Source organism: Peromyscus eremicus, chromosome 4, assembly GCF_949786415.1.
Source record: "Peromyscus eremicus chromosome 4, PerEre_H2_v1, whole genome shotgun sequence".
Taxonomy (NCBI): domain Eukaryota; kingdom Metazoa; phylum Chordata; class Mammalia; order Rodentia; family Cricetidae; genus Peromyscus; species Peromyscus eremicus.
Window position 1 is genome coordinate 140318037 of NC_081419.1, and position 12842 is coordinate 140330878.

The 12842-nt window shown below is 45.8% G+C and overlaps 1 protein-coding gene across 1 annotated transcript in view; it reads left to right on the forward strand.

Annotated features, from left to right (window-relative positions):
• Arfgef2 (ADP ribosylation factor guanine nucleotide exchange factor 2) overlaps positions 1 to 12842 on the forward strand; it is an 83371-nt gene that overhangs the window by 43023 nt on the left and 27506 nt on the right. Inside the window, 8 exon segments of the mRNA XM_059261930.1 lie at positions 290 to 398; positions 1465 to 1648; positions 3950 to 4061; positions 4536 to 4741; positions 8426 to 8510; positions 8611 to 8782; positions 9665 to 9816; positions 12098 to 12226. Of these exon segments, the coding sequence (XP_059117913.1) occupies positions 290 to 398; positions 1465 to 1648; positions 3950 to 4061; positions 4536 to 4741; positions 8426 to 8510; positions 8611 to 8782; positions 9665 to 9816; positions 12098 to 12226 (1149 nt within the window).

Genomic DNA, 12842 nt, shown 5'->3' on the forward strand with positions numbered 1-12842 from the left:
TGTTCATGCATGCACACAGAGACAATTTTAAAAAGATACAGCTAACCCTTTGCACTTACAAAGTCACACAGGTCATATTTGAATGCTTACAGTGATGACACTATTAGTGATGACTAGGGTTTTTGATGTGCCATTAACACATGTCAGTTGTTAATAGTTCCCTGGGTTTTGTCTGTAGTAGTACTGATTGTTAGTGATTACCTGGAAGCCTCACAGGACTGCCCAAGAGACCAAGAATGCTCATTGTAAAGTGTGTTAAGACTCTGTACTTTTCACTTTGGGTCTCTAGGAGCTCAGTCTGAGGAAGAAAGGCCTAGAGTGTCTTGTGTCCATTCTCAAGTGCATGGTGGAATGGAGCAAGGATCTGTATGTGAATCCCAACCACCAGGCCACCCTGGGTGAGTGAGCAACGTGAGCAACTCCTCCCTTCAGATGCAGCTTACCACTGTGGGATATGTTATTCTGGAATTGTGCCAAAGAGTTGTTGTGTTTCCTAAATACCTGCAGTTACTGTAAAGCTTGTGTTTTTTAATACATCTGGAATGTTGGGGGTGTTCATTTATTTTTCCTGCAGCTGTGAGAAGATACTCTGACAAAAGCACTTAAGGCTTTTTGTGTTTTGTAGTACTGAAGATTGAACCTAGAGCCTCATGCATACTAGTAAAGTGATTCACCACTGAGCTGCTCAGCCAGAAGGATTTATTTTATTTCATTTACTTATTTTTAAGGATTTATTTTTGTTTTCCATGTGTGTATGCCATATGTGTGTGGGTGCCCGAGGAGGCCAGATCCCCTGAACTGGAGTGAGCTATTTGATGTGAGACTCAAACTTGGGTCCTCTGGAAGAGCAGTAAGTGCTCTTAACTGCTGAGCCATCTCTCCAGCCTTACTTAAAAAAAATTATGTATATGTGTGTCTGTGTATGAGTATGTACACACAAGTGCAGGTGCCCAAGAAGCCCAGAAGAGGCGTCAGACTCTGGAGCTGGAGTTTCATGAAGACATTGCAGGCTTCCCCTTGTGTGCTATGACCTGGCCCTACTGGGCCTCCCCATTCCTGGCCTCGTTCCTTCCACTACCCCGAGTCAGGCATGGGTCCAGAGAATTTTGCTGAATCTTCCTGTTCTCTTCCATTTGTTTGTCCATGCTTACGTAGACACCATATTCCTGAATTATGTAGAGTGGTGGAAGTTTGGATTTTGGTAAGGCAAGTCCTTATGTTTTTTATCAAGTGTCTTGCTTTTGCATTTTCTTTACTTGTGAATTTCAGAATTAGTTTGAGTTCTATGTTAACTAGTTTCTGTGTGATGCTGAGGAAAGTATTTAAAGTGATAGGCTTGGCACCTGTGCCCCTTTGGACGCAAACCTCTGGTAGGTCTGACGAAGGGGCACCGAAGCCAGAGCTTGCTTAGCCACACTTGTTCCATCTGCTTAGTTGGTTTTGTTTGCTTTTATGTCACTGCAGGTCAGGAGCGGCTCCCAGATCAGGAAATGGGAGATGGAAAAGGCCTTGACATGGCAAGACGGTGTAGTGTGACATCAGTGGAGTCCACAGTGTCCTCGGGAACCCAGACAACCATTCAGGATGACCCAGAGCAGTTTGAGGTCATCAAACAACAGAAGGAAATCATTGAGCATGGCATCGAGCTGTGAGTGTGGCTGCTGGGCTGGGCCGTCTCTCAGGGCTTTCAGCAAAGCTTCCTCTTCTCCAGGACCTGGAGGCTGACTCCTGCAGGGGAAATACCTGTGATGGGGCCTACTGGCTACCAGGCATGGGGAAAGCATGGGAGCATAAGAGGAGGAGACAGGCTGTGTATGGAGGAGCCTCTGTGCAGCTCAGGCCTGATTTCTTCCTTTTCTGATAACAAAACCCACCTTAGAAAACAGCCAGGTATAGTGGCTTAGGCCTGTAATCCTAGCCCCTTAGAGGCTGAGGCAGGAGGATAACCTTGAGTTGAGTTGTAAACTCAGAGAAAACAAAGCCACCAAAAACAAAATGGGCTAGAGAGATGGCTCATTGGTTAAGAGCACTAGCTGTTCTTCCAGAGGATCCAGGTTCAGTGTTCACACTTATGTGGCAGCTCACAACTGTCTGTTAACTCTCATCCCAGAGGGTCTGATGCCCTCTTCTGGCCTTTGAGGGACAGTACACACAGGTGGCTTGCAGACATAACGTGGCTTGCAGACAAACATGCAGGCAAAACCTCATCCACATAAAATAACAATAAATAAAATCTCAAAAAAATTACAAAGAAAACCAACCAAAAGCACCTGGAAGAAGCCGCTGTCTGTTCCCTGAGCAGAGAGCTCAGGGTTCACTGTGTTTGCTTTAGGCTGGTGTAGGTTTTTCTGAACCATTTGTAGTTTGTAGCATCACCATTCTTAATCACGCGTTTGAAACTTAAGAACATTCTCCACAGCACGGTAACACCATCATTGTGGTAATTGCTCATTCTTTGTTTCTTCCTAGTCTCTTATGCACTTTAGCACATCATCTTCTGTGCTATGTACTTTTGAATGAGCAAGCTCCCTTTAACAGTTGAAGCGAAGCACTCAGGCTTTGGATGGAAGTGCTGAGCTCTGTGTTCCTGCCTCACCGGTGATCCCTGGGGTGCTTTGTTTTCCCCGTGGTAACTAAAATAACAGTTGTTATTGAGTTCCCTGCAAAGAGAACAGTGGTGGGATAATTGAACTTGAAAACATAAAGTAAGCCTCACTCTCCCTTGCTTCCTGTTGTGTGCCAGGAGCTGATCCTGCTTGGGCCTCCCACCCTCCCTCTCCTCATCTCCTGACAGCACACTGGCACACATGGCCTGTTTTTTAGTCCTGTGGTCACCATGGTGAGGAGCTCTCCTTGTTCTCTTAGTGCTTTTTGTTCGTTTTAATCCCTCAGACATGGGGCACTATTTCTTCTTCAGCGAGGCCTCCCATAGCCATGCTGACCACATCAGTCCAGTTTTCCCTGTCCTTACCCATGTGTGTCTTCATGGGCCTTGCCTATTTGTGTTTGTCCCTCTCCTGGCAGGACTTGGCAAAATGAACTTATCCATTCGTTAGTTTGCCTCTCCTTACTAAAAAGCATAAAGTAAATGTCTAGTACCTACTTAGCAGAGGATCGGCGGGCCAGAGTGACAGTTTTCGGCTGTTATGATGGGTCTTCTGGGCATCTGTGACTCATCCATGATGTCGGACTCCAGCAGCATCAGCCACCACACGTAGCTGCTAGAGGAAGGGGGAGAAGGCAGGAGGAGCACACCTTATGGAGTCAGAAGTCCCCACACTTGCTGCTGTCTTACCAGTGGCTTGAACTTTGTGTTACTACTGTCCTGTACTCCTGATGGCTCTGTGCCCAGTTCAGTGCCCTGGGCTCTGTTAAAGATGGGAGAGTGACTTGGCTGACGGGTAGCTAAGTCCGCAATTGCAGGGTGGAAAATTAAGAGCTATTAAGGTGTGGTGGTTCACTGTGGTCTGGTACTCGGGAGGCTTAGACAGGAGGGTTTCCATGGGGTCAAGGCCAACTTGGGTCGTATATTGAGGACCTTGTCTCAAAAAACAAAATATAAGACCAAGTGTGGTGACACATGCCTTTAATCCCAGCACTCTTGAGGCAGAGGCAGGTGGATTTCTATGAAATGGAAGCCAGCCTGGGTTGCAAAGTGAGATCCTGTTTCAAAAAAAAAACTAAAACAAAACCAGAACAGGGCTGTTGAGATGGCTGAGTGGGTGAAGGTGCTTGCCATCATGCTTGAAGATAAAAGGTTGTGGAGGACAAGTCCATACTTGATCACATGTGCACACATGTGAATAAGTAATTAATAAACAAATATGAAAAAACTTGATGGTAGAATTTAGGAAAGCCGTGGGACAGTTGCTTTATCGCTGCTAGCTTTCTCTCTCTCCAGAGCTTGAAGTCAGCCACCTGTGTTCTGTCTCCTCTCCTCTTGATACAGCTTCAATAAGAAGCCCAAGCGGGGAATTCAGTTTCTCCAAGAGCAAGGCATGCTGGGAACAGACGTAGAGGACATTGCCCAGTTTCTGCACCAGGAGGAGCGGCTGGATTCTGTAAGTCAGGGCTTGGCACAGCATGTGGCCCTGTGGGCTGGTGTTGCATCTCACTGACTTGTACCTCCAGCTTGGATGGTCCTGAGTGCAAACTGCTTTGCACCCTGGCTCCTACAGTCTTGCTCTCCTCTGGCACTGTATAGCGTTTCTTGATGAGAACAGGCTCTGCTTTGACCCACAGTTGTTTGTTTGGGGGCCAGTGTCAGAGTCCAAAGTGGCCCTTGACTACTAGAAGTTCTTCTCTGGCTGAATATGTCTCTTGCCCCTCCATCTTTAAGCCTTGTAGTTCTCCTCCTCTTCCCCTTTCTCTGACAAGCTGTCCTCCGTATGGAAGCAGGGGCAGTCTTTCCCTGCTTCCCAGCAGTCAGCTGCTATGGGCACTTGAGGGCCTTTGTACAAGTTCCAGCCACCGCCACCACCACCACAGCCATCACCCCATCAGTTTCTAGATGGGAGTGCATCTGTGTGTTTCAGACCCAGGTGGGCGAATTTCTGGGTGATAGCACGAGGTTCAACAAAGAGGTGATGTATGCCTATGTGGACCAACTGGACTTCTGTGAAAAAGAGTTCGTCTCAGCCCTGAGGACATTCCTGGAAGGCTTCCGCCTGCCTGGGGAAGCACAGAAGATTGATCGATTAATGGAGAAGTTTGCCGCACGATACATAGAGTGTAACCAAGGGTGAGCGCTGTGGCAACTGCTTCTTCCTTCTTGTGGACACTTATCTTGACTTGAGGTTGGGTTTAATCATGGCAATTCTGCTAAGACACTAATGTGTCTGTTCAGTAAGAGTCCGGCTCTGCTAAGCAGGCAGAGGTCAGTAATGGAGCCCTTGCTCAGCATGTGTGGAGCCCTGGGTTCTATTCCAGGTACCAGGTTTAAAGGAAATAAAAGAACCAGAAACACAGATGGAGATAGAGTTTGGTGGAAGAGGGTGAGCAAAGCATTCATGGAGCCCTGGATTGGGTTAGGTCCCAGTAAGGGGGGCAGGGAGATGAGTGGGAGGGGCGGGGGGGGGGGGGAGAAATTTGCAGCAATCTTATTTGTGTTCCTATACTACAGATAAGGAGGTTGAGGACCAGAGAGGTTAAGTAACTTGCCTAAGAGCTCGTGGCTAGCTGGGCATGCTGATGCTGAAGAGGTAGAGACAAGGGAAGTGAGGTGAAGGCGACCCTAAGCTACCTTGTCTTAAAACAAAAACAAGGGCTGAGGATAGAGCTCAGTGGTAGAGCACTTGCCTTGGCTGCATAGGGCCTTGGGTTCAACATCCAGCATTGAAGGGAGCAGCTCACAAAGCTGAGGTCAAGTCTTCCTTCACTTGAGAGTAGTACCTCTTCTCTAACCAACAGCTAGCATAGTGTGGAATGCAGAGGGTTTGTTGATTACATGCTGATAATAAACTGTAGAAGTGGCTGTGTTTTTTGTAGTATGTGTGTGTGTGTGTGCACGATGATGCATATGGAGGGGCACAAGTGCCAGGGCTTAGATATGGAGGATAGAGGACAACTTGGGGACCAGTTTGCTCTTTCTGCCTTAGGTGATACCTGCTAGGAACTGAACTCAGTTCATCAACACAAGTACCTTTACCTGCTGAGCCATCTCGGCAGCCCTAATTGTAGGTGCTTAATAGTCAGTTGCTGTTTTTATAAGAAATGGAGAAGTTTTGATCCTAACTGGGGTGAGAAGTAGAAAGCGTGATGGAATGCAGGTGACCTTGCAGAAGGAGGCAGGCTGCACGGGGTACATGAGAACAAAATAAAATGACATGTTTGTACAGAGAAGCTTGGTGAGACCCACTGCTGTATGTCCTGTCCCAAACCTTAGAAAGGGGCTAAGTGTCATTAATCCCTGCTCTTATTCATCATGCTGAATGTGGCAGACCTGTGTTACGGGTGGGAAACTGAGGCTCTGAAGGATTGAGAATCCAGTCCAAAATTAGTCAACTAATAACTAGTCAAGCCAAGATGTCTGAATTGTCTTCGGCCTCATGGGCCTCCCTCCACTGTGCAGCTCTGAGTGTCTGAATGTACTGTGAGTGTGCTGTGGGAACTGCTCAGTTTTGTCCCAGATCTGTCCCATTTTCATATTAATCAGTCCCAGTCCTGCCAATGTGTGGCCAGGAGACAGTCTGGTTGGCAGAGCAGACCTAACAGACATGACAACTTGATGTGAAGATGGAGGAGTATGTTGCTAACTTTAAGAGTGCCCTCCATGGGCCTGGAGACCCTGCTCTATTGGTCCAGTCAGTGATCAGGCCCTGTCAGTCTCCTTTTGCTCTATTCTTGGGATTTCTCTCTTCCGGTGGTTTGTACAGACCAGTTTTTCCATCTTCAGTTCACACGTCATGTGGCTTAGTGTCCACATGGTTTTGTCTTTCTTTCCTTGCCTAAGGCAAAAATGTCAGAACTCAGGCATATGCTTTAAAACAATATAAATATTTTTGCTTTGTGCTTCTGCTGTTAAGTACCACAGTAGGTAATGGAAACAGTGAATAACTAATACCGAGAAAGAATTTATGGGGTGCTTCTGTGCCGGAGCTGATGCTCTCAAGTGGAGGTTCAAGGAGCTCCTAGCATGTAAAGGGTAAGGAGTCGACTGCTCCAGGATGGTCTCTAGCAGGCTTGGTACTTGCGAGCATCTCCTGGCATCCCGTGCTTGTTTGCCGTCACTCTGGCCCACAATGCTCCTTAAGTCTTTTTTAAAAATTACTTGAAGCTGCTTAACTCCTTTTGTACGCTGGACTGTTAACTCTTGTTTGGTGATGATTCTTGTTCACAAGTATCGGAGACTATGGGAGCCCAGCCCCTCGATAGACCCCCTCCCAGGGTCTGGGAAGAATCTATAACCAGCTGATAATTAATCTTTGATGGTAGGAAATTAATCTACATACACAAAACTCCCTAGTCCATTTATTCTTGTGAGTCAGTTTTTTCTTTACACTGCTTCCATTCTGCTCTCATGCCTAACTCCTTTCTTGCCTGATTTCTCCTACATTTCTCCTACATTTATCTGCTGTCCTCTTAAGTTCTATCTTAATTCTCTCATCTTAGTTCTGCTCCATCTAGATTCTCATCCATCTAGTTCTTTTCCATCTTAGCTCCTCTCCCATCTCCTTTCTTATCTGGTTCTTCCTCAGCTTCCATCTCGTTCCTCTAGTATTCTCTTCTAGCCCTTCAATCTAGTTCTTCCCCATCTCAGTACGTTCCTCTCTAGTTCTTACCCATCTAGTTCTTCCATTCATTCCCTTTTCCTCTGTCTAGTCCTCATCTGAAAATAAAACTGCCCTTTATCCCTTTGATCCTTATCTCTCCAAGCTATCTCTGCTCCTGCCATTTCTGGCAAGTGTGCTCCATTGCTAGGCAACTTCCATCACAGCTAGATGTACCTATAAATTGGAACCCTTTACTTCTGAGTTAATTGTTAAGGGTGGATCTAAAACTAGAGATAAGACTTTGGAAAGGAGAAGGTAAGCTTAATTAGCACATCTGCCAGGCCTTCTCAAACAGGTAGTCTGGACACTTAAGTCTGTTCTTAGAGAATACAGAGGTATCTCTGATAAGGTACTTTCCTCTGTCTGGGGATGGACCTGGCTGGATGATGATAATTACAGGGAAGCTTGAACTGGGGTTCTGGCTGTGCATAGCTGTCAGCACAGAAGGTTATCCAAATATTCCTAGAAGTGGTTAGGTAAGGAGTTAGAGATCTATAAAGTTAAGTAAGCCTGTAAGAAAAGGAGGGTCCGAGCTAAATTGTGCAAATCTATTGCTTAAGGTCCACCTGACCTAGGCGGTGTCTCTCTGTGGAATTTACCTTAATTCAGGAGACTTATTATGTGGTGGTTTGGACTGTTATCCTGTTAGTCCTTGAATGTGGCTAAGGGAGATATCTGATTCCAGTGCTAAAAGGAGAAGAAATGGGTGGGCCTGAGGGAAGGAAGTCTTTCCTGAGATTTGTTCTCCAAATACCTCGAACGTATATCTCCAAATAGTGATCAGTCCACACTGTTAGCAATTCTTAGGAAAAAATCAATTGGGAAAGCTATGAAGGCACACATGATTTTCATAACAGAAGACAGCTGATACATGACAAGCCAAATAACACCAAAGGCTCCTTGGAATTTGGCTTCCTCTGAAGGAATTCCTTGATCCCTTCAAAGGTGGTGGCTCTGCCGTAACCAGCTGAGTTCTTATAATATATTCCTGCGGCCCGTAGCCCAGAAGACTCTCCCTGGCTCCACATCATATGGTGCAGCAGGCCTGCTTTTAGGGACCTGCGTCCCCACTTTCCCTGTGGGGACATTCTGTGCCATTCTGCCTGGCTGTCATCACTGTGGCCGTGCTTCACATCTGGGTTCTTCTCTTCCAGGCAAACCCTGTTTGCTAGTGCTGACACTGCATATGTCCTGGCATACTCCATTATTATGCTAACTACAGACTTGCACAGCCCTCAGGTAAGACACCCTGTAATTCGTGTATTGTAGCCACAGACATGACTGAATTCGTGTGGGCATTTCGGTGTTTTAAAAATGTTTTTCTCTTTTTAAATTTCAGGTGAAGAATAAAATGACAAAAGAACAATATATTAAAATGAACCGGGGTATCAATGATAGTAAAGACCTACCAGAGGAGTATCTGTCTAGCATCTACGAAGAAATAGAAGGCAAGAAGATTGCAATGAAGGAGACAAAAGAGCACACAATTGCAACCAAATCTACCAAGCAGAGTAAGGCCTGCCTGCTGCAGACTTGCCCATCAGCGCTAACTTCCATTAGAGTATAATTGCATCATTTTCCCCTTCCTTTTCCTCCTTCCATGCCCTCCTGTGGCTCCCCCCTCATTCCCTCAGATTGTGACCTCTTTTTCTTTCATTGTTATTGTTACATATACACATATGTATAAACACACAAATATATAAATACAACCTGCTGAGGCCATTTAATGTTGCTTGTAAGTATATGATTTCAGAGCTGACTCCTCAACGTTCGAGGAGACTGTTTCTCCCCAGGGCAGTCCTTAGTTGCTTGTTGTTGTTTGTCTGGAAGTGGGGCTCAGCTCTACCTTTTAGCACATCAGAAAGTATGATTAAGTACACTGCTGGTGATGAATTTAATTAGCATATCTAGACACCTGAATAGTAATGTGATTAAATTAATTATGATGTGATTCTTTCATAATCTGATTCTTGCTAGATTTGTAATTAGGAACAAGAAGGAATTTACACTGTATACCCTAAGAGTTAAATTGTCCTCCCCAAAGTGCTCCACAAAACTAACACATGATGATTGTATCAGCTGCGGCTGGAACTCTGGATTAGTGCCTGTGGTGGTGTCAGTGTCTGAGATGCTCAGGAGCAGTGCCTAGAACACGGGACCTAGAGCCCCACTCCTCCAGCCACACCGCAGCTCTGTTGCTTCAGAGCCCCGTGAGGCATTCATACCCAGACACCTAACCAGTCTGCCTCATCATCCCCATCTGTAAAATGATAATATTTGTAACGGGCTCACAAGCTGATTGGGAGACTGGTGAGTTAATCATGTAAGGAAGGCTTTTGAGGCAGTTCCTGGCACATGGCAAGCACTCTGTATGTGCTCTTACTTCTTTGCAGACGTAGCTAGTGAAAAGCAGCGGCGACTGCTGTACAATATGGAAATGGAACAGATGGCTAAAACGGCCAAAGCTCTGATGGAGGCTGTGAGCCATGCCAAAGCCCCATTTACCAGCGCCACACACTTGGACCACGTCAGGCCTATGTTCAAAGTGAGTATCCTAGAAAGTTAGCATGTTGCCAAGCCTAATTCTGCAGTTGGTCTGCTCTGAATTGGCTGGTGAGATTGCAGTGGGAGAGAATGGAGAGGAAAACCAGAGTGCTTCATCGGGGAGTCCCTTCTGCAAGTGCCAGCACAGTCACGGCCTCTGCTCTCTACCATCAGGGTTTGAATCTTGGCTTTCTGCTTTGTAGCCATGTGGCCTTGCTCAGATCGGTCACTCTACATCTTTTATTTTCTGTCAAATGGGGATGAGGACAGAACTGTTTTGGATGGTTTGATGGAGATTGAACAAATTAATAATTGTTCAAGCACATGACACTATAAAGGGACCATTTTGTTTTTGTTTTCATTTTGAGACAGGGTTTCTTTGTGTAACCTTGGCTGCCCTTTCAGAAGTAGCTCTGTAGACCAGGCTGGCCTAGAACTCAAAGATCTGCCTGCCTCTGCCTCTTGAGTACTGGGATTAAAGACATGCACCACTACCACCCAGCAGGACCGTTTTGTTTTTAAAATTACTTTTATTGGCCAGGCGGTGGTGCCGCACGCCTTTAATCCCAGCACTCGGGAGGCAGAGCCAGGCGGATCTCTGTGAGTTCGAGGCCAGCCTGGGCTACCAAGTGAGTTCCAGGAAAGGCGCAAAGCTACACAGAGAAACCATCTCGAAAAAAAAAAAATTACTTTCATTGTGTGCGTGCACACTGGAGAGTGTAGGGAGATGAGAGGACAATCTATAGGAATGAGTGCTTTTCTTTTACCATATGGGCCCCAGGGGTTGAATTCAGGCCCTGAGGCTTGGAAGCGAGTGTCCTTAAGCATTAATCGCTCTCACCAGCCCTAAAAGGCCAGTTTGGTTTTTGGGGGGGTTTTTTTGGTGTTTTTTGTTGTTGTTGTTGTTGTTGTTTGTTTTTTGAGACAGGATTTTTGTAGTTTTGATGCCTGTCCTGGATCTTGTTCTGTAGACCAGGTTGGCCTTGAACTCACAGAGATCCACCTGCCTCTGCCTCCCGAGTGCTGGAATTAAAGGCATGTGCCACTGCCGCCTGGCTAAAAGGCCAGTTTTTGTGTGAGCCCACCTTATTGGCTTCAAGGTTAGTTTATCAGGTGAGATTCAGGTAGAAGAAAAGAGATAGTTGTTGATCTCTGCTTTAAAACGTTTAGAAAAGACACACATACATACATAAATAAATAATGTAATGTTTTAAATGGTGAGTGTGTATTTGTGTTTGCCCCAGCCTGCCTGTGGAGGTCAGAGCACAGCTTACTAGTGTCAGTCTGTTTCCACTATGTGAGTCCCTGAGTTAACCTTGTGTCGTCTGCTGGGCAGAAGCTTCTTTACCCATTGAGTGGCCTTGCAACATTCTTTTTCTCTTAACTGTTTTTATTTCAACCCACCCCAAACAGGGTTTCTCTGTGTAGCTTTGGAGTCTATCCTGGAACTCACAGAAATCCACCTGCCTCTGCCTCCTGAGTGCTGGGATTAAAGGCGTGCGCCACCACTGCCTGGCTTCACTTTTTTTTTTTTTTTTTTTTTTTTTAAAAAGACAGAGCTTTACTATGTAGGCTTGACTGACCTGGAACTTGTGATATAGACCAGTAGACGAGGCTGGCCTCTGACTCACCAGAAATCCACTTGATTTTACCAGGATTAAAGGCATGTACACCCAAGTCCAGCTCACTTACATGTTTTATTCTACATGCCAACTTCTGATTGTTAACGGCTGTGTAGAGAACTGATTCTGTGGGACTAGCGAGATGGCTCAGCAATTAAGTGTATTGCCTGCTCTTAGAGATGGCCAGGGTTCCATTCCTAGTAACCATCTATAACTCCATTTTCAGGGGAATCTGACACTATGTACTATTTAATAAATAGTTTATAAGCAGCTCCTTTATATTGTGAATGGAATAGATTGAAGTCAAAGTTATAGTGAACATGGTATCTTGGCTATGCCTCTAACTGACACAATAGCCTCTAAGTCATTGGTTCTCAACCTGTGGGTCTTGACCCCTTTGGCCCCTTTGGTGGTCAAATGACCTTTTCACACTGCTTACATATCAGAGATCCTGCCTATCAGGTATTTATTTACTTTACGATTCATAACAGTAGTAAAATTATAGTTATGAGGTAGCAATAAAAATAATTTTATGGTTGAGGGTCAGCACAATCTGAGGAACTTTAATGGGTCGCTGTGTTAGAAAGGTTGAGAACCCCTGTTTGAAATGCTCTTGCCATGCTGAATTCTGGAGGTTATTGAAACTTGTTTCCTTGGCAGCTGGTGTGGACGCCGTTGCTGGCAGCCTACAGCATTGGCCTGCAGAACTGTGATGACACAGAGGTGGCCTCCCTGTGTTTGGAAGGCATCAGGTGTGCAGTCCGCATTGCCTGCATCTTTGGAATGCAGGTGGGTAGAAGTGAGGGGCTCCAGAGACACCATAGTGTGTTTCTTCAGATTGTGAAAGCTTTGAAACTGACAAGAACTTGCAGTTAACCAAGTGTTTTAGCAAACTACTTAATCATTCCAACTGAGAAGCAACCTGTGGCTTGGTGCTAACAGTGGTTCCAGTTGGGAGAATACCAGGGTCCAGATTAAAACCAGCTCCTCGGCTAGCAATGACAAAACATCCTCTTTGTCCACTTGCCACGTTTACCTGCCCCGCGCTTCAGGGTTTGGTTGAGGGCAGGGCTCCTAGTAAAGTGTGTGGTGTGTCAGCTGCCTGGAAGCTCTCAGTGCTATTTCCGCATCCCCCAGTGGCTGCTGCTTTTTATAACCCATTTTTACCAGAATTTTCCTCTCTCTCACCCTGCTCTGGGGAAGCAGATGGTTGAATACAGCATTGATGTGTCTGTAAACCTTGTTTGAATCCTGAAACACTGAACACATCAGTGCAGTCTCCGAGCTGTTGTGCAGTCACAAGGTTGGTGTGTGTTCCACACCTTGTTTCTAGGTCAGTAAGAATGCGCCCTGATATTAGTTTTTTCTGAAAGCTTCAGTCTTCTGTCCTCATGCATCTTTCTAG